Source organism: Nelumbo nucifera, chromosome 2 (assembly GCF_055504915.1).
Source record: "Nelumbo nucifera cultivar China Antique chromosome 2, China Antique-T2T, whole genome shotgun sequence".
NCBI lineage: Eukaryota > Viridiplantae > Streptophyta > Magnoliopsida > Proteales > Nelumbonaceae > Nelumbo > Nelumbo nucifera.
The window spans coordinates 107,525,262-107,544,067 of record NC_142650.1 but is presented as its reverse complement, the minus strand read 5'-3'; the positions used below and the strand labels follow the sequence as shown (position 1 = coordinate 107,544,067).

At 42.0% G+C, this 18,806-nt stretch overlaps 1 protein-coding gene across 3 annotated transcripts in view; it reads right to left on the bottom strand.

Moving 5' to 3' along the window:
* Positions 1-18,806, bottom strand: part of LOC104603447 (Cornichon family protein) — a 79,077-nt gene that overhangs the window by 12,785 nt on the left and 47,486 nt on the right. For all 3 annotated transcript variants that reach the window (XR_016082884.1, XM_010267473.3, XM_010267472.3), the window contains one exon: positions 13,233-13,355. Coding sequence is in view for 2 of the 3 variants with exons in the window: in XM_010267473.3 (XP_010265775.1) it covers positions 13,233-13,355 (123 nt within the window). In the remaining variant the exon portion in view is untranslated. The remainder of the gene's footprint in view (positions 1-13,232; positions 13,356-18,806) is intronic.

Below are 18,806 nucleotides of genomic sequence, written 5' to 3'. Positions count from 1 at the left end.
TCTTAGTAATCTCTCAATCATTGGATAATAGAAGCAATCATGAGCTAGTCAATTTGCCTTTATTAGGTGTAAAAAACACCTGGTAAAAGAATCAAGAAGACCCCATCTTGGTAAAACTTATTCCTGGTTTTACTTGACTGATTGAAGCATTATACTGGTTTGTTTCAAGAAGCAATGCACAGACCTTTATCTAATCACAAGCCAAACATTTTGCATGGACAGAGGATGAGACACTCACGATGGCCTTTCAGGTTTGAGCACCAGTGGTTGCAAGAACCAAGCTCCTCATATTCTAGAAAAGAAGCTATGAGCTTTGAAAAAAGAAATGATGAAGTGGATGGAAGAAGCACTGAAAGGGGCAGAAAAAATAAAATCTAAGGCACTGAAGGTGACTGAAGAAATTGATAAAAAGGAGGAAATTTCTCAAGTCCAGGACAAAATAAGGGTGAAGCAAAAGAGATTGACAGGAAAGCATACCAAGAAATAAAATGGAGGCAAAGGGCACGTATAAACTGGATGAAAGCTAGAGACAAAAACACGGCATTTTTTCACCAAATGGCAAATGCGAGGAAGAGGGTGAACTTGATTGGAAGCTTACTGATGGATGGGCAAAAAGTGGAACACAAAGAAACCACTAAAGAACACATCAAGAATCTCTACTGAAAGCCTTTTTTATCAGTAAAACAGAAAGAGATTTTATTAATTAAAGAAGTGTGGGACCATGCTAAGAAATTGTATTCTAGTCAAGACAATACAACCAGGGTATATCACCTATATCAGGAATACTTTAATCTGCAATAGGGCAATCAGAGTCTTGAGGAGTACTATGCCAGTATGAGAAACATCCGTAATGAGTTGAATGTTTATCACCCCCTAACTTCTGATGTCAAGATTCAACAACAACAGAGAGAACAGCTTGATGTGACTTGTTTTTTGGTGGGGCTGAAATCTGAGTATGAACCAGTACGGGCTCAGATACTAGGAAGATCAGCTCTTCCTTCTTTAGAAAAGGTGTTTGCTCGACTTCAGAGGACTTCTATTGAATCTACTGAGAACTCTAATTGTTAGACAGTTGTATGCCCTTAGCTTCAATCGAAATATGTACATTATGAATTTATTGTAAATGAATAAAGTACACTTTTGATTCATGTTCCTGTGGTGTGTTTCTGTGTAATACCCTTAAACTGGACACTTAATGAGACTTGTGTTAGTTTAGAATGTTCACAGCCATTGGGTAAGTCTGGGGAGATTTATCCTGCCAAGGCTGACACCGATGTGCTGCCAACTGTTGGGGTGGCTTGTCTCAGCTACTAGGGTAAGACCCGAAGCACATGCAGTGTAGGATTAATAGAACCTTTGAATCGGACCAGATTTCTAGAATTGCCCTGGACCTTGGAGATAGATGGGCAAAACTGGAAAGTTACACCTGACCCCTAGACTCAATTATGATACTACACTAGGTGTCGGATCGGGCTGTCTTTGATGTACCAATCAATGAGATCCTTAGCGGGGGTCAAAACCTGGGTATGTTGGGACAGTCCGAGAATTCATCTGAGTGGGTGTTCATAGTGACAGGATCAGCCCCTTTGTCGAACAAAGGTAATGATCGGGGATGCACTCTCTCTGATGGAAACCAAGACTGCCGACAGCCAATTTCAATCGTTGAGATTTTGTTTTGCAAAATATATTTATATATATATATATATGTTATGGTTTCGAAATGATTTGCAGAAGGTTTTAATTCCCGGGATCCATGTAAGCAGAGAGTGCAACACTGTTCCTTGCAGTCAAGGGAGAGGTCCTCCCTTGTCGAGAAGTGTTTGATCATTATGGGCTAAGAGGTTAAGTGTAAGACCATTGAGGATAATACCTGATGGGCTAATCTTGCATCTGCCCACAGTCCCTAGGTGTTACAAGGTGGCTTGGCCCAGGGACCACGTAGGGTAAGTGTTGGGCCCATAGAGCCCATAAGATGGGTTTCAGGGGGTGCACTGTCCATAACAGTGTATTCGGCCAGACCTTGTAACAAAGGTTGGGTTGAACCCATGTGGCTGATGTGTAGATCAATGTTTGGGCCCCACGCCATACAAGGAAGCCCAACTGGGCAGCAGTTTGGAAGCCTAAGTGAGTACATAACCTTAAATGGGCCTTAAGCCCATTTCGAACTGGGCTGATTTGATCAGTCAATTAAAAGGGGCGAATTCTGAGGTGGATCAGCTCATAGGATTGGGCCTAGACCCTATCCACTTAGAGAATCCAAGATCTAAATAAGATTTAGATCTGGAAGCCTCCTAATTAGATTAGGAGATGGCTGATCTAATCTGCAGATAAGATAAGGGTTCTCCCTTATCACTTAAAAGGACTTCTAATCCAAATATAATTTGGGTCAGCAACTCCTAATAGGATTAGGAGCTGATCCCTTTAAATCTATAAAAGGAGGAGGGGGCGGCAGCCTTTAGACATGCAACCCAAAACTCTTGTCTTCAGAGCTGAAATCACAAGAAGAGAGAATTCTGCACCCTACGAAATCTCTCTTGTCGCCTCCTTCTTGCCGCCGCCATTACCTTCAGTTCGATCTCCAGTTCTTGGGAGAAATCAAGATCTGATCTTGATATCAATCTTTTGGGAAAAGATTGATTGGAGTTGTACTCACAAGCCATCCAGTTGATTCTTGCGAAGGGTCAAGTTCTGAAGAACATTGTTGATTCTGCTCCATCCTGCACTATGCCATCTTCAGTGGAAGCAGTCTTTGGATCCTTCCTTGGGTGTGAACACCTCCATTGGGAGATATTATTTCTCCGTATCAGGTACCTCCTCCCTCCTACTCCTTTTGGTCCAGATCTGGTTTGGTTAATGGTTCAAGATTGATCCTTGAAAAAATATGTTTTTCTAAAATAGGGAATTCGATTCCCTACAAAGATGGGAGAACTTTTTTGAAATTCGCCCAGTCCATTCCGCAAGACTTGGGCGTCCATGTGATGGATATCCTATCCCTTCACTAATGTCTCAGATAGATCAACCTTTGCAGTGTCGAGAGGCCGTGGTGTTAGAAGGTGGAGCACAAGGAGCTAAGTCTGGCCGTGGTGGTAGCAGTGGTCTGGTATATGGCCGGAGTGGCAGTGGTGGACCTACATATAACCGTGGTGGTGGTCGTACTGGAGGCAGAGATTCAGGGGGAGCCCGTGGTAGAGAACGTGGATCGGGTCTGAGGAGGTGTACTCATTGTGGTATGGATGGACATACCCATAATTATTGCTAAGACTTGCATGGCCCACCCTCAACCTGGGCTAATCATGCCATGACTAGTGATACCAGTTCCAGTTTTAGACAGGAGAATCATTCAGCTGACCAGATGCCTCCTACATCCACAGATGGTCCCGGGAAGGAGATGGTGAGTGTTCCCCGTGATGAATATGAGAGATTTGTCCAATCCACGTCTCAGCAGAACACGGCTACTTTTGCACACTCAGGTATGGCTTGTTTGGCATCCACACCCAATCCCTGGATTATTGACTCTGGAGCCTCCGATCACATGACTGGAACTCCAGGTGTGTTTTCTTCCCTCTCTCATTGCTCAACATCACAATCTGTTACCCTTGCTAATGGTTCCACATCCTCCATTTGTGGTGTTGGTACTGTTGACCTGGACCCTGTATCCCTGTCCTCAGTTTTGTATGTCCCTAAATTTCCGTTTAGTCTTATTTCTATTACATGACTGGAACTCCAGGTGTGTTTTCTTCCCTCTCTCATTGCTCAACATCACAATCTGCTACCCTTGCTAATGGTTCCACATCCTCCATTTGTGGTGTTGGTACTGTTAACTTGGACCGTGTATCCCTGTCCTCAGTTTTGTATGTTCCTAAATTTCCGTTTAGTCTTATGTCTATTAGTAAGCTAACCAAGCCCCTTAACTGTTCCATTACCTTTTACCCTTCTATGTGTGTTTTTCAGGATCTCAAGATGGGGATGAAGATTGGTGGAGGGCATGAAGTCGGTGGACTGTATTATCTTGATGGTGGTGGAAGAACATCAACAGCTCCCCAGTCATTTATCTCTCCTCTCCAATGGCACTGTCGATTTGGTCATTCTTTGCTGAAAGTTTTGAAATCTTTGGTTCCTTCGTTGAGTCAACTTTCTGTTTTAGATTGTGAGTCATGTCAGTTTGGGAAACACCATCGTGTTCCCTTTAGTTCTAGGGTTGATAACCGTGTGTCGAGTCCTTTTTCTTTGATTCACTCAGATGTTTGGGGTCTGTAGAGAACACTGATGTGGGCCCCACAGCTACAGTCCCACTATACTTGTAGGGTAGAAGGTGTTCTAGGCTTCCTAGGGTTAGCTATTGGTAATTTAGTTGTTTCAGTCGTTATTTGTTACTTATTATTTCAGTCTTATTTTGATTTGTTTGTTATGTAAAGACTAAGGGCAGATCTGTCCTTTCCATGTAATGAGCATAACCTATAAATATTAATTAAAGTGGCGGCAGCAGAACATTAAGCTTCTGCTCCTCCTTTCAACTCTTGTATTCTACTGCTTCTCCTCCCTCTTCCTCTTCTTTCCTCTTACCTTTCTTCTTATTTTCGATCCTGAAATCCATTAGGGTTCAAGACTGATAACAGTCCTGAACATCTACTTGGTATCAGAGCTGGGTTTCTTATGTGAGTCTAGTCCAGCCGACCACATGAAAACCATCTAAGGCTGGAAGCTGAGAAAGCAGAGTTCGTTGACTAGGGTTGCAGTGAGTTAGTGATCAGGAAGAATCAGAGAAGGCTAGGGTTCGGGTAACCTTGGTAGGCAGCGAACTGCATCCTATTGTAAGTCTTTTATTTTCTGAGAGAAGTAATATCAGAGAAGATAGGTTGGACCTATCCAGCAAGGGTGGCCGAACCACTATAGGGTTTTATCTCTCTATTCTCTAGGGTTTTGTCTTATCCCTGCGGCAAACCCTAGTATTGGACTGAACCTTGTGATCTTATCCCTGCGGCAAACCCTAATAGTTCTCCTCAACATTGATCAGTTTTAGGGTTTCATATTAACCCTAATACAAACCTTATCCGTACGGTATTGTCTGGAGTGTACGGCTTTTAGGACTGATTAAAACCTCAAATTGGCTTCAGCATATCAGATTGTTCTTCAAACTGTTTTTCAGTTTTCTTTTGGGGTTTCGAACACTTCTAAAGGGGTGAAAACAGTTCGGACTGTTGCTGTTGTGTGTGGTTATTGATTTCAGATCAGTTTTATACATGTTTCATGTACATCTACTGAGTACAGATTGGTTCTATACTGATTTTTTGATTGTGGTTGGTAGTCCTAGTGCTGGTTTTGACTGTAGTAACCCTAATTTTGAGACTTCTGGTTCTTGACCGAAATGGAGTTTAAGAATCAGGCAGAAGGCAGTTTTGGGAACAGCAGTTATGGTGGTGGTTCTGAGACAGGTTTTCAGATTACAACCGTAAAGTTTGATGGATCAAACTATTTGGAATGGGCCCAATCAGCCATGATGGCTATTGGGGGAAGGGGCAAAGTAGGGTATCTCTTGGGAGATGTGGCAGAACCTTCCAAGGGAGACCCTATGTATACCAAGTGGGTCCAAGAAAACTACTTGGTTATGACATGGCTCTGTAATTCTATGCAGCCCCATATCAGCCGAAATTACTTATGGGCAAAGACAGCCAAGGAGATATGGGATATAATGAAAGAGACTTACTCCCAACCCCTTAATGTTGCCAGAGCATATGAATTGAAATGTGAGGTGAATTCCCTTAAACAAGGAGAGAAACCGGTGTCGGTCTACTTCTCTGCCTTGAAGTCCCTATGGCATGAGATTGATGCAGCCTCCTTAGTGCACAGTGAAGAGACCAGGAGGAAAGTCATGATGCAGCCTCAACCTACCATGCCTCCGCTCTAGGTACTACTGAACCTTGTTGGGTAATAGATTCAGGTGCATCCGACCATATGACTAGCTTGCCCTCTTTGTTTACTACTTATTACTTATCTTCTGGTAGGGATAAAGTATCTATAGCTGATGGCTTTCTTGTCCCTATTTCTGGCAAGGGTGACATCAAACTGTCGGATACTATATCCTTGTCCTCTGTCTTGCATGTTCCTAAACTGGATACTAACCTCATTTCCGTTAGTAGTATTACCAAACATTTGAACTGCTCAGTAACTTTCTTTCCTGACCGATGTGTTTTTCAGGACCTGGAGACGAAGAAGGTGATTGGGACTGGTCGTGAGACGAATGGGATCTATCTGCTCGGGGAGAGTTCACGTCGGGAAGAGTCAATGGGTAAGAAGTTACTTGTTTCTCAGGTTGTGAGTCCGGTTATGCTTTGGCATAATCGATTGGCTCATTTATCTTTTCGGTTCTTGAAAAGTTTGTTTCCTACTTTGTTGGAGTCTGTTGAGTCATCTCAGTTGAAGTGTGAAATTGTGAGTTTGCTAAACATTGTAGAAATTCTTATTCATTGAGTAATAAAAGGAGTAATAGTTCTTTTGATATTGTGCATACTGATGTTTGGGGGCCATATCACATTCCTTCTATGGGTGGGTACAGATATTTTTTGTTATTTGTTGATGACCACACCCGGTTTTCTTGGGTTTATCTTATGCGTTCACGAGATGAGGTGCCTGCCCTGACCCAAAACTTCCACCAAATGATCCTAACCCAGTTTGATGCCAGGATCAAAGTGCTTAGATCTGATAATGCAAAGGAATACTTTGCTAAGACATTGGCATCGTACCTCCTTAATCATGGGGTTATCCACCAGAGCACTTGCCCTCATACACCTCAGCAGAATGGGGTTGCAGAAAGGAAGAATAGGCACATCTTGGAGGTGGCTAGAAGTATTATGTTTACCTCCAATGTCCCTATTCGCTTCTGGGGTGATGCTATCCTTACGGCGGTATATCTTATTAATCGGATTCCTTCCCGGGTTCTTGATATGAAACCTCCTTTTTCCCTTCTATACCCCAATGAGGAGTTGTTCACTATTCCCCTCAAAACATTTGGTTGTACATGTTTTGTTTAGCTTCTCGGTCCCCATCACTCCAAGTTTGAACCCAAGGCCTCCAAATGCATCTTTCTTGGTTATGCACAAACTCAAAAGGGTTATTGTTGTTATGATCTTGTCTCAGGGAAGAAGTTTGTATCCATGGATGTCACTTTCTTTGAGGAGACACCCTACTATTCTCGGGTCTCTCCTCAGGGGGAGAGTAGTGAGCGTGGAGATTTGGGTCCTTTTCTTCAGGGGGAGTGCAGTGAGGACAGGGTTAATACTTTTGGGGCTGTTCCCTTACCTATTCCAGTTGGTGATGAGGGCTGCAGTAGCGAGGGTGGTCAGAGGGATCGGGAGTTAAGAGTCTATCACAGGCGATGTAGGTAGGTTGATCCCGGTCATCAGCAGTCCCGGCCAGCTCCAACCTCTTCTGCGGTTCCAAGTCCAGATATTACAGTCCCAGGGCCCACAGAGACTCCTTCCATTGTTGCTACCTCACCCTCTGCAGATGACCTTGACCTTCCCATTGCCCTCCGTAAAGGAAAACGGCATTGCACCACATCTACAGCCCACTGCATCTCCCAGTTTTTGTCCTATGATCGCCTATCTCCCTCCTACAGGTCCTATCTCACCTCCATTGCTGATGTCCCTATTCTGAGAACAGTGCAAAAAGCCCTATCAGTCCCGGAGTGGAGAGGTGCAATGCAAGTTGAAATGGATGCCCTGTTGAAAAATAATACCTGGGAGCTAGTTGACTTGCCCAAAGGAAAGAAACCAGTTGGATGCAGGTGGGTATTTACTGTGAAGCACAATGTTGATGGTTCCATTGAGAGGTACAAAGCTCGGCTAGTTGCAAAAGGGTTCACTCAGACTTATGGTATAGATTACTTGGAGACATTTGCCCCGGTAGCCAAGATGACCACCATTCGGGTTCTATTATCTCTTGTAGCAAGCTACACTTGGCCTTTGTACTAAATGGATGTTAAGAATGCCTTCCTGAATGGGGACTTGCAGGAAGAGGTTTACATGCAGTTGCCTCCTGGATTCTATGATACAGAGGCAGGTAAGAAGGTATGCCGGCTCAATAAGGCATTGTATGGTTTGAAGCAGTCACCTAGAGCTTGGTTCGACAGATTCAGACTAGCCCTTGGGAAGTTCGGTTATGTACAGACCCAGTCAGATCATACACTGTTCATCAAGAGGGTGGAGTCGTCACTGACACTACTTGCAGTATATGTTGATGATATTGTGGTGACAGGAAATGACAACCATGAGATTGAGTCCCTCAAACAGCTCCTTCATCAAGAGTTTGAGGTGAAAGATCTGGGTACACTACGGTATTTCTTGGGTATTGAGGTTGCTAGATCTAAATAGGGGATCTTTGTCTCTTAGAGGAAATATGTTTTAGATCTGTTGGCTAAAACTGGAAAGCTGGGTGTCAAACCTGCAAATACACCCATTGAACAGAATCACAGGATTAGTGCAGAGAGTGGGGAGCTGCTTGAAGACAAAGTTATGTTCCAGCGGTTAGTGGGAAAGCTCCTATATCTATGCCTCACTTGGCCAGATATCAGTTATGCCGTTAGTGTTGTCAGCCAGTATATGCATTCTCCTAGAACCACGCACCTTCTAGCAGCAGAAAGAATACTAGCATACTTGAAGAGATGCCCGGGTAGAGGTATACTGTTCAAGAACAATGACCACATGAAGGTGGAAGTCTATACGGATGCCGATTGGGCTGGGAGTGTTGATGACAGAAGGTCTACCTCTGGATATTGTGCTCTTGTGGGAGGTAACCTGGTCTCTTGGAGGAGTAAGAAACAGAGTGTTGTCTCCCGATCCAGTGAAGCTGAGTACAGGTCAATGGCTAATGGAGTGGCTGAAATTCTTTGGCTGAGATCACTACTTGAGGAGTTGGGTATTGAGTATGAGAAGTCCCTGATGCTGTATTGTGATAATCAAGCGGCTATTAATATAGCACACAACCCGGTGTAGCATGAAAGAACTAAACATATTGAAGTTGATCGACACTTTGTACGAGAGAGGGTCTCATCACAAGAAGTGTGCCTCCCATACATCACCTCCAACGTGCAGTTGGCAGATATCCTCACCAAAGTTGTACCACGGAAGAAGCTAGAGGCGGATCTATCCAAGTTGGGAATGATAAACATTTATTCCCAACTTGAGGGGGAGTGTAGAGAACACTGATGTGGGCCCCATAGCTACGGTCCCACTGTACTTGTAGGGTAGAAGGTGTTCTAGGCTTCCTAGGGTTAGCTATTGGTTATTTAGTTGTTTTAGTTGTTATTTGTTACTTATTATTTCAGTCTTATTTTGATTTGTTTGTTATGTAAAGACTAAGGGCAGATCTGTCCTTTCCATGTAATGAGCATAACCTATAAATATTAATTAAAGTGGCGGCAGCAGAACATTAAGCTTCTGCTCCTCCTTTCAACTCTTGTGTTCTACTGCTTCTCCTCCCTCTTCCTCTTCTTTCCTCTTACCTTTCTTCTTATTTTCGATCCTGAAATCCATTAGGGTTCAAGACTGATAACAGTCCTGAACTTCTACTGGATCCTTATAAAGTGATGTCATACAATGGATATAGATATTTTGTTATTTTTGCTGATGACTTTTCAAGGATGACGTGGCTCTATTTAATGAAACAAGGAAGTGAATTGTTTACCATCTTCCAGAAATTTTATCCTGAGATTCGAAATCAATTTGGTGTTCACATTAAAATTTTTCGTTCTGATAATGGCCGTGAATATTTATCTTCATCATTTCAAGAATACTTGGGCCAACATGGCATTATACATCAGACCTCATGTACCTATACCCCACAACAAAATGGGGTGGCTGAGAGAAAGAATCGCCATCTCTTAGAAACAGCACGATCCCTCATGCATCACATGAATGTTCCCAAACCCCTTTGGAGTGATGCGGTGCTTACCTCTAGTTTCTTGATTAATCGGATGCCCACGTCTATCCTTGATGGTCATTCCCCATTTAATGTCTTGTTTCCCACCTTGTCTCCGTTTCTGCTTTCTCCTCGGGTATTTCGGTGTGTCTGCTTCGTCCATAATCTGGGCCCCGGGAACGACAAGTTAGATGCACGATCCCGTAAGTGCATCTTCCTTGGCTATTCCCAGACCCAGAAAGGGTATGTGTTACCATCCTAGTTCTCGTCGTTCCTTTGTGTGTGTTGATGTCACCTTCTTTGAGCCAACTCCGTTCTTCTTGGGGTCCGGTAATGCTTCTTCCTCCTCATCGCCTCCTCCTCTTCCACTTTCAGTTGCCGATCCTCTTCCCCTTGTTCCAGCCGTGACTAAGTCCTTGCCTCCAGTGCCACCACCTGTTGAACGCCCACCTATCCGTCAAGTGTATACACATAGCCCACGTGTACCGGCTGCTACTCCTCCGGCTCCATCACTGTCGACAGATCCGACTCCAGGCCCGCATCCAGTATCTGATCTTGATCTTCCCATTGCCTTGCGAAAAGGTAAACACACTTTCACCCTTCATCCTATTTATAATCATGTTTCACTTACCTTTCCGCCTCCCATCACCAGTTTATCTCTTTGTTATCCTCAGTGGTTGTCCCTAAGGATGTCCAGGAAGCCCTTGCCTCTCGGTGGTGTCGTGCAATGGAAGAAGAGCTCTCAGCTCTACATCATAATCATACTTGGGACCTCACCGCTCTGCCTCCTGGAAAGCAGGTTGTCGATTGTAAGTGGGTTTATACCATTAAGTATCTGCCTGATGGTAGTGTTGAGCGCCTGAAAGCGCGATTGGTTGCAAAAGGGTACTCCCAAACCTATGGTATTGACTACACAGAGACCTTCTCCCCAGTTGCTAAGATAGGGTCGGTTCGTGTTGTGATCTCTCTTGTAGCTATGTATGATTGGCCCCTATATCAGCTTGATATCAAAAATGCCTTTTTGCATGGTGATTTGCTCGAGGAGGTCTACATGGAGCAACCACCAGGGTTTGTTGCTCAGGGGGAGGATGGTAAGGTATGCAAACTAAAAAAGGCTATATATGGGCTTAAACAGTCTCCTCGAGCATGGTTTGGTAGGTTCAGTGAGGTGGTAAAGAAGTTTGGTATGAAACAGTGCCAAGTTGATCATTTTGTCTTCAGTCATGACTCTCCGGTAGGAAAAATACTATTGGTGGTGTATGTAGATGATATTGTTATTACCGGTATGATAAAATGGGCATTGACAGGTTGAAGACTTTTCTACAGGAACATTTTCAAATAAAGGATCTTGGTAAATTGAAATATTTCTTGGGCATAGAGGTAGCAAGATCTAAGCATGGTATTAATTTGTGTCAGAGGAAATATGTGCTTGATTTGCTGGAAGAAACAAGTTTGTTAGGTGCTAAACCAACCGAGACACCTATGGAACGAATATTAGGAGCAGTCATATGGGTGAAGTGTTTGAAGACCCTGGCAGATACCGGCGACTTGTAGGTAAACTGAACTACCTAACCATTACTCGACCAAACATTTCATTTGCGGTTAGTGTGGTAAGTCAGTTCATGCAGAAACCTCTGGTCCCTCATTGGAATGCGGTTCTAAGAATTGTGAGGTATTTAAAAGGAGACCCCGGTCGTGGTTTGATATAAAAAAGTGGTGGAAAACTTGAAATAGAAGGATATACTGATGCTAACTAGGCCAGTTCTATGTCTGATAGGTGGTCTACCACAGGTTATTGCACTTTTCTGGGGGGTAATCTGGTGACATGGAAAAGTAAGAAGCAGACAATCGTGGCAAGAAGCAGTGCAAAGGCAGAATATAGAGCTATGGCACATACTGCTTGTGAATTAATGTGGCTAAGGAACCTTCTACAGGAGATAGGGTACAACATTAGTACTCCAATGAAGCTCTATTGTGACAATTAGGCTGCAGTTCATATTTCTTCTAACCCGGTGTTTCATGGAAGAACCAAGCACATTGAGGTTGACTGTCACTTTGTGAGAAAGAAGGTGCTGAATGGAGTGATAGACACTACATAAGTTAATACGGGAAATTACTTCTCAAAAAAAAAGTTAATACAGGAAAACAGTGGGCAGACTTATTTACAAAAGGGTTGAGTCGGGGAAGAGTGGACTACATATGTAACAAGCTGTGATTATATGATATATACTCACCAGCTTGAGGGGGAGTGTTAGCGTAGGGGTATTTCTGTCTTTATACTGATGTTGAGGTTGCTGATCTGTAATATGATGTTAGAACTAGTGTCTCTTACTTAATAAAAGGCACTTGTGTCTTTTCCATTATATTAATAATATAAAAACATGTCTAGCCGAATGGGAGTGATTTTTTTCCCTAATTCGAACTAGACTTTTCTTCTCTTCTTTTCTCCTCCTTTCTCTCTCTCTTTCTTCCTTCTTTCTTCTTCTTTCTTCTTTACTAGTAACAGACAAACAGAACTCAAAGGCAGGCCGAATTATAACACCAACTTTGGATGAAATATAATATATCAGTCGGGGTCATTCAGTGCATGCCAAGCACACTTTGCAAGTAGCATCTGGGAGATCAAAAGGCAAATGGTCTTCACAATTAACCAATGGGATTGGTTTAAGGAATGAATCGAAATGATACAAGCATATACCTAATCACTTTGTGCCTGACAGCTACAAGCCCATTGCTAATATCCTGTTAATCACTAATTAAAGGTTGTATGCTGAAACCCACAAAAGATAAGACCCTAAGGAGCATTTATTAATAAGGAAAATCCTAAAGACAAGTTTTCTAGCGAAAAAAATCTTAAAGACAAGTTCCACTTTTCCTTCTGGAGGATGTAGGATCTGCTCCTGCAGTGTAATAATAACTCTACTTTTCCATATCTACTAGTAGCAAGATTGCATGAAAATATTTTATTGCAATAAGATATTTTGAAGACCAGTTCAGTAATTTAAGCATTCCAAACAGATACATAAGAGTTTCCCACCAGCTAAGAAGTTAACCAAGTCACGATATCTTTCAGCTTGTCAAAATGTAAGGTGCTAATTCCTGATCTATATATTATATATATAGCCAAAGGGTGTCAAGCATAGATAAAAGGAGAGAATTGAAAACTAATTATGGAACAAGCATGTGTTCCATCAGTCCCCAACAAAATCATGCAATTAACTTAGATTAACTATTAAGAACCAATGCAAGTGCTCAGCTAACAGAATTTAATGCTCAAAAAGAGGATTAAAACAATTCTAGCGATGTGGAAGACAGACCTGTATATGACTATGAAGAATAGAACCAGATAAAAACCAAGCTTGACCATTCGATACTTCTTCTCTTCATTAACTAAACGGAAGATTTCAGTGACATCCAAAAGATGCTTCCGTCTCAAATACCTGAAGCATTAAGAATAATATGTAGGATAGTAAGACGATGTTTCAAGCATTCAATTTAAGAAACTAATGGTGTTCACATTTTGAAAAACTGAAGTTTCACATAAATGTATGCTCCTTTGGAGGATTTCTGCTTAAATGTGAATTTTCAAGTTTCTCAAAAATAAAATATTGTAGACAGTCTCAATCTTGCATATAGTTATATTTTTATTTTTTGGGTTCTACTGTAATATCCTAACTTGTATATAGGCAATCAGTGTGTGTTTCTCTTTGGTCTGCCCTCATTAGGGGTGTTCACGGGTCAGTTTGGTTCAGTTACAGGCTGTTTGGCTAACTGAACCTGATCAGATTGAGGAATTGGCAACCCGAAACCGACTGACCATTAGTGAAAACCAGCCAACTCAGGATATATCAGTTTGGGGCAGTTTATCAGTTTGGTCGGTCAGTTCAAAAGACAGCCTAGAAACTAATTTGTTAAACTAGGAAGCATGGTTTGATTGGATAAAAATTTAAAACAACAAAGTTAATTAATAATTGCAGCGGTAGTATTAAACTTAAAATATAAAATATTTTTATTTCAAAGAAAACAACAAAGTACAAAATATTAATATTAATATATATCTATAGTCGGGTCGGGTCAGTTTTGGTCTGTTTGCACATGGCCAAACTGAAACTGACCCGACCTCTTGGATTAGCATAACGCATGAACCAAAGCCAACCGAAAATAGTTGAAAACCAACCAACTCAGGTCAAGTTGGGCCAAGTTGGTCAATTTGATTAGTCTTATGAACAGCCCTAGCCCTCATAATAAAGGGCATCTATGTAATTGTACATATATTGCGCCCATCTTAATTAAATAGAGTTCTTTGAAGGTGGGGGCATTCATTTGGAATACACACCTTTGTGTATGCTTCTCCTTGCTTTGTTCAATACCTAAAACTCTAAATTGGGTAACACATATGAATATACTCTTTCCCAAGTCAACTTGAAGAATAACCAAATCAATTTTGAAAAGAGTTGCTCGAATGACATCAACATGAGTGAGAGGGAGTTAGATCTATGTGCTGGAAGTTCTGGGATGCTCAATTGTCAACTGGTTTTGAAGTATTTAGGTCTTCTTCTATTGGTGTGTGTTGAAGATTAATCAGTTTTATGATGTTTTCCTGAGTAGATGTTTTATGTCAGTTGTTAGATAGGAGGTGGGGACCACAGTAGTTATGCGAGTCCAAATTTTATTATGTTTTTGAGTCTTATATATGCTGTTTTATGTTTTGCCGCCCTATAAGGGCATAGTTGTCTTTGTACTGCTCCATTATTTTTAGTATAAATAATAAGTGAAGGGGGCGGCTAGATTATTGCTCTCTTTTCTTTTCAACTTCTCTTCTTCTCTTCTTCTCCTTCTCTCTTCCTTCTCTCTTCAAGAAACTACTTTTCTTTCATATTTTTTAATTCAGCAGATTCCTACTTGGTATCAGAGCCAGGCTAGAGCTATTTGATCTGCTATAGATTGCCTAGTTCTTGGATTTTTTGGTGGGATCTAGTCATCAGGAAGGTGATCTACTATTCGGCATCAAAATCAGGCAGAACTAGAGTACGGGGAAGAGTCCCAAAAAAGGTGGACTCTTTGTTTTTTATCTGATCTTGGGCACCCAAGTATTGTTAGTTTTCTTTTGATTTTCTGAAGAGGGCGGTTTGGTTTATGGAATTTTCTGAGCCTCCTGGAGTGATCGATTCACTCCTCTCTATTGGGAGGCGTGGGGAGGAGAGAGATTTCTCTCCATATAGGGTTTTTTTCTTTCGTAAGGGTTGGTTTCTTTGTGTGTGATATTAAATTGTTTTTGGAAGGTCTCTAAGCTTTTTTTTCTTACTGTTGAACTATTCCAAGTAAGATGGAGAGTTGGAATACCGAGATGAAATCTACCGGTACTGTGGGATTGGGTGTTGGAGGCAGTAGTGATATTTTTGAATCTGGGATAATTACTACAGTAAAACTTGATGGTACAAATTATTTAGAGTGGGCACAATCAGCTAAGATGGCTATTGGTGACCGTGGAAAATTAGGGTATCTCACTAGGGAGGAGAAGAAACCTGATACAGACTTTTCCCGATGGGTGCAGGAAAATTACATGGTAATGTCCTGGTTGTGTAATTCTATGTTACCTCATATTGCAAAAAAATTCCTATGGGCTAATACTGCTAAGGAGATTTGGGATGGAGTGACTGAAACCTACTCTTATAAGCAAAATGAAGCCAGAGCCTATCAGTTAAGGAATTGTGATAAGTATGAAACAAGGAGAAAAACCTCTTGATGTGTATTTCTCCATGCTGAAAACCCTATGGCAGGAAATAGATCACTTAGAAACTATGGTATGGGAAAGTGTAAATGATGCAGCAACCTATCACAGACTGGTAGAAAGGAATAGGGTTTCTGAGTTCTTGGTAGGGCTGAACCCTGAATTTGACATTGCTAGGTAGCATATTCTTTCTAGGGAGGGTGTGACACTCTCTCAAGCCTATGCCTTTGTCTCCGGAGAGGAAAGTATGAGGAATGTAATGCTGAGACAGCCTGGGATTGACCAGTTGGCTATGGTTGGTACAACAAAACATAAGCCAAATGGAGACAGGGGGAGTAGTGAGACTAGAAGGGAAAATAAGGACTTGGTGTGTGATTATTGCAAGAAGCCTAAGCATACCAGGGACACTTGTTGGAAGCTTCATCCAAATCTTATGCCTGCCCGGATAAGGAACAAGAAGGGAAATGCAAATGTAGCCACCACAGGAGACTCTTCGGTCCCTCTTTCCCAAACTGATTGGGAATCCATTGCAGTAGAAGCAATGAGAACAGAATTAGAGAGGTTTGGACAGCTTATGAGTAAGGGATTCACCTAGCTCTAGCCTTCCAAATGGACAGTTGAATGCAAGAGCCAACTACACCACTTCCTTTGCACATACAGGTAGTTCATATGCAACTGCAAATCTTGCATCCACTTCCGGTAAGGAGGGACCTCCCTGGATTATAGACTTAGGAGCATCTGAGCACATAACTAATGCCCCTACCCTTTTCAGTTCCTATCAGTTGTAGAGATGGTTCACATATTCCCATTGCTGGGAAGGGGACAGTTGGAGTGACCAATGATATAACTTTGTCTTCTGTTTTACATGTCCCTAGACTTCATACCAACCTACTATCTATTAGTTCTTTGACAAAAAATTTGAATTGTTCCATGACCTTTCTTCCTGGTAATTGTGTTTTGCAAGATCTGGAGTCAAAAAAGATGATTGGGAGTGGTCGTGAGGTGAATGGAGTCTACCTTCTGGATGAGATTCCAAGACATCAGGGCCATCATATTAGCAACAACAGTAGTAGTGGGTCAGAGTCAGTGAACTAGATTATGCTTTGGCACAATCACTTGGGACATCTTTCTTTTAGTTCTTTGAAATGTCTTTTCCCAAAGTTGTTTGAGTCTGTTCAGTTATCTACTTTGGAGTGTGAGAGTTGTCAGTTAGGATAGCATTGTAGACAGTCTTTTAAACCAAGTAATAAAAGAAGTACTTTTGCTTTTAATATTGTTCACATTGATGTATGGGGGTCATATCATAACCCTTCCACAGGAGGATTCTGTTACTTTCTCTTGTTTGTGGATGATTATACACGATATTCTTGGATATATTTGATGAGATCACATGATGAGGTTTCTAACTTGGTACGACAGTTCCACCAGATGGTTCTTGTTGAGCAGGAGGCCAAGAAGAAGAAGAAAAGAAGAAGGAGAAAAGAAGAAGGAAGAAGGAGAAGAGGAAGAGGAAGAAGAATAAGAGGCAACTGAGTTAAGGCCTCAACAAAACTTTGCTTCAGTCGAGTGAAGCTTTGCATTTATACTATTTTGGCCGTACATAACAATATGTCTACAAAATTACAAAAATACCCCTACGGGTATTAAGTCTGTGAACAGTACATATATTACACCTGTTAGCACTCCCCCTCAAGTTGGGGCATAGATATAAATCATGCCCAACTTGTCACAAAGACCTTGATGTCTGGAATGGTTTAGCCCTTTTGTAAATAAGTCTGCTAATTGGTCTTCAGAGCTGATGTATGGAGTGCATACTTCGCCTGTTGATGATTTTCTCTCTGATAAAATGCTTGTCAACTTCAATGTGCTTTGTTCTATCATGTAGTACCGGGTTGGCAGCGATACTGATAGCTGCCTTGTTGTCACAGAGTAGAGTCATGGGTTTACCAACTGGAACACCCAACTCTCCCAATAGATTCTTTATCCACATACCTTCGGCTACTCCATGTGCCATTGCACGGTACTCAGCTTCAGCACTGGATCTAGCTACCACGGTTTGCTTCTTACTCCTCCAAGTAACAAGGTTCCCTCCTACAAAGGTGTAGTAACCACTAGTAGACCTTCTGTCACTTTGGGATCCAGCCCAATCTGCATTTGTGTAAATTTCAACCCTCAAGAGTCCATGTTTCTGGAATAATAAACCAGCACCCGGGAACTTCTTAAGATACCGAAGTATTCTCTCTGCTGCTTCAAGATGGGTGGACCTAGGTGCATGCATGAACTGGCTGAGGACACCAACAGCATATGCTATGTCTGGATGAGTCATAGAGAGGTACAACAATCTTCCTACAAGCCTCTGAAATTGCTTCACATCCTTAAGAGGTTCACCTTGGCTGCCACTTAACTTATGGTTGGGGTCAATGGGAGAGTCAACTGGTTTAACCCCAATCTTTCTAGTGTCCTTAAGCAAGTCTAGGACATATTTCCTTTGGGAGATGAAGATACCCTTTTTTGATCGGGCAACCTCAATTCCAAGGAAGTATTTGGCAGGTCCTAGATCTTTCACTTCGAACTGAGTGGCAACAAAGCCCTTCAAACTTTGAATTTCATCCTCCCAGTCACCAGTAACAATTATGTCATCCACATATACTATTAGGGCAGCCATTTTACCTTCTACCCTTTTTACAAACAGTGTGTGATCTGACTGACATTGCTTGTATCCCCTCTGCTAAACTGCAGTATGAAATCTGCTAAACCAAGCTCTTGGTGATTGCTTCCCCATATAAAGACTTCTTTAACTTGCATACTTTCTGTTCACTTCCTTGAGCCAAAAAACCGGGGGGTTGAGCCATATAAACTTCCTCTTCAAGGTCACCATTCAAGAAGGCATTCTTGATATCGAGCTGATGTAGATCCCAATTCAGATTGGCAGCAAGAGAGAAAAGTACTCTAATAGAGTTCATTTTGGCAACAGGGGCAAAGGCTTCTACATAATCAACTCCATATACTTGAGTAAAACCCTTTGCCACTAAACGAGCTTTATACCTCTGCACAGTTCCATCAGCCCCATGCTTAACAGTGAACACCCATTTACATCCAACTGAAACCTTACCCTTAGGGAGATCAACAAGTTCCCACGTGCCATTCTTATGAAGAGCAT